We start from the raw sequence: 2,969 nt of genomic DNA, 5'->3' as shown, positions 1-2,969 counted from the left end.
CATAGTATCCTGCCTTTGCACTCTATTCCTTTCCGCTTGAAAAGCCCCTGCCATCAACTTATCTCCTTCCGCCAAACTCGGAGTAGCTGACGAAGACATCTCAGAGGAATCAAAGCTGAAGGCAAGGCCTTTCCCTCTGTTGAAATCCAATGAGATAATGGGAGCCGGTTCCAGACGAAGAACAGTTTTCTGAGCGATCGGATCTTTTTCTACTTCAGCCACAGATTTCTTAACTTTCTCGACTTTAAGAGCTTTGTCTTCTTCTGAAGCTAGACTCAAATACTGCCGCATCCCATCTAGAACATCTGGAGCAATTCTTGGCCTTCCTAAAAGAGGGTGTATACCAACCTGGTCCTCTCTCAAAACCCCAAAAAGGGGATCATCCTCCTTGATAATCAACTCAGGTTTGGCTTTTTCAACCTTTTTCCCCATCTTCCTATTGATAATCTGATCTTGGATTTGTTTAAGAATCAAGGGACAGTTATCATCAATATGAGTGAGTCTTTGACAGTTGTAGCATCTTTTCTGAACTCTCTCATAGAAGAAAAAGACAGTGGTTGACAAACCCCAGGCAGATTAATAATCTTTGATTTTCTCAGAGGTTTTGAGACGTCGAATCTTACCTTAACCCGGACGAAATCCTTATTCTGAGGCTGAAGAGGATTGAAAACAACTTCAAGGACTTGTCCCACCAATTCACCAAGAAGGGTGATTGCTTCCTTTGTGTAGTAATTAATGGGTATATTTCTGATTTGGATCCAGAGAGTTACAAATTGAAGCGAATCAGGAGGAGGATTGGCAGACCATCTTTCCATTACTAAACCCCACTGATCGTAAGATTGGAACCCCTTCTCTAAAACTTCAATCAGGTCATGCTCATACGCGAATATGAACTGAAATCTTTCCTTCGATAAAGCCACTCCACGGACTCTTCCTACCTTTTGCCATTTCCTTGGCATGTTTAAGATCAGGCTGGACATATTCTGACATTTAGGGTTCAGAAGCCTTCCAATTAAACTCAACCTATTCTGCTCTCCGGAACTGAACTGAGGAAGATCAGGCATAACAAACGGGACCTCCGCTTCCTCCAGTGACATAGCGGTCATAGCTTTATCCATCGCTGCCGACATTCTAACTAGATCTATCTGAGATTTGGAGAACTTCAACTTTTATCAAACTCCAAGAACGAGAAGATAACTACAAGACGAAGGGCTTTGTCTTATCTATACACTACCCGCAGAAACGAAAGATCTGGGAAATCTGATAGAAATGAAGAACAAACCCTAGCCGAGCAGAGAGATTTTACCCAAATAAGATGAAAACAAGAGAAAACGGTGAGTTTCGAACAAAGGAAAAATGTTTTTTCCAGACAAAATTCTATTTCTATAAATTGAGATACTCTATCAGAAAAAGAGAGTACTAAGCCCAAATGACGGAATTCTTTTTATCTGTTCCAAATTCTTGACGTTGCCAAAGTCTTTGACTACTATTGCAACTTTGTATATATTTCCATATATATTTTGAACATCTTTTCCCCTATAGATTTATGTCCAGCAGATCAATATATTCTTCCGTATGTATTAATCAGAGTTTTTTTTTTTTTGTTGATTAGAAAGATTTGTTGTTGATTAAATATATATATATATATATATATATAATTTCACGAAAAAAGAGTTAGAATACTATTAATCAGAGATTTTTTAAAAGATATATATATATATATATATATATATTCACTTAATTGGATCAATATACATTTTTTGTCAACAATCCTACTATACATTAATACATGTGCATATTTATGTGTATATATATATAATATAATTATATTGGTATTTATAATCCACGATTTGGACGTTTTGCAACAAGATAAACAGGTATTTATGTATATATTATTCCTTTTTTAAGTTCAGGTATATAATATTTTTATTACAACTGAAAGGAGGACAAGGATAGTTATCCACTTTCTAATTCACGAATCACGATTTGTCCTAATTATACGGGAGGAAAGACTTGGTCGTCCTGTCGCATTCCACGACTTATCATGTTATTAATCAAGAATTAGTAAATTGATTTTTCTTGTATATCACTTTGATTAAATATTTTTGTTCCTTTATTTTGTATGTAATTAAGATTTACATATGTTCATTGCTAATATAATAACAGATCCTTTAACCTTTAACTAATCACAAAATAAGCGTTTTAGTTTGACATCGATGTTTCACGTAAAAATAATTAACGTAACATTGACTTACACAAACGAAAGTGCTTTACATCTTTAGAAATTCAATATATGAATACAAAAAAAGGGGGAAAAGTAAGTGAAATAGAGACGACAAATTCCATCAATCATACAACTTATCAATGTTTAAACGAACAACTTCATGGAATAAAAACACTTATGATTAATTCTTCTATATGTTCAACTAGATCTCCTAACGTATAAGCATGAAACTTTGAAACAATCACATGAACTTCGATAAAGCAGACCTCAAGCTCTTTACAACATCCGTGAGTGTCATGTCGAAATCACTCTCCTTCTGCAAATAAACATTAAGAGATGTTGATCTAGAAGTAATAACAAGTTCTTTGTTTATTTGTGCGTGTGCATAGAGACATACCGTAGCTACAATGGTGATGTCAAGAGTTGGTCCAAATGGCAATACACTTGAATTAGTTATTATTAAGGAACGAAATTTCTCAATCTCAGCCATAATCTTGGCAATATGGACTTTTTGCTTCGCGCAAAGGATCTTGATTAAAACATCTTTATCCGAGAATCTTACTTCGATCTCCGGCAGATCCAAGCCCTTAAATCCATCTTCACATGAAGAAGAAGAAGATGACTGATTATTATCGTCCAAGACCAGCTTAGACTTCTTCACAAGAACCATTGATTCCAATTTTCTCTCTTTCTTCTGTTCTTCCAACTCTCCCACTTTTTCTTCACTACAACAAATATGTACATT

The 2,969-nt window shown here is 35.3% G+C and overlaps 1 protein-coding gene across 1 annotated transcript in view; it reads right to left on the bottom strand.

Moving 5' to 3' along the window:
* LOC104720975 (transcription factor bHLH25-like) overlaps positions 2,435-2,969 on the bottom strand; it is a 5,601-nt gene continuing 5,066 nt past the window's right edge. The window contains exons 4-5 of the mRNA XM_010438875.2: positions 2,622-2,949; positions 2,435-2,540 (exon numbers count right to left, since the gene is read on the bottom strand). Of these exons, the coding sequence (XP_010437177.2) occupies positions 2,466-2,540; positions 2,622-2,949 (403 nt within the window). The 3' untranslated portion in view covers positions 2,435-2,465. The remainder of the gene's footprint in view (positions 2,541-2,621; positions 2,950-2,969) is intronic.

This window comes from Camelina sativa, chromosome 11 (genome assembly GCF_000633955.1).
Source record: "Camelina sativa cultivar DH55 chromosome 11, Cs, whole genome shotgun sequence".
Taxonomy (NCBI): domain Eukaryota; kingdom Viridiplantae; phylum Streptophyta; class Magnoliopsida; order Brassicales; family Brassicaceae; genus Camelina; species Camelina sativa.
Note: the sequence above shows the minus strand (reverse complement) of the source record. Positions and strands in the feature narration are given on the sequence as shown.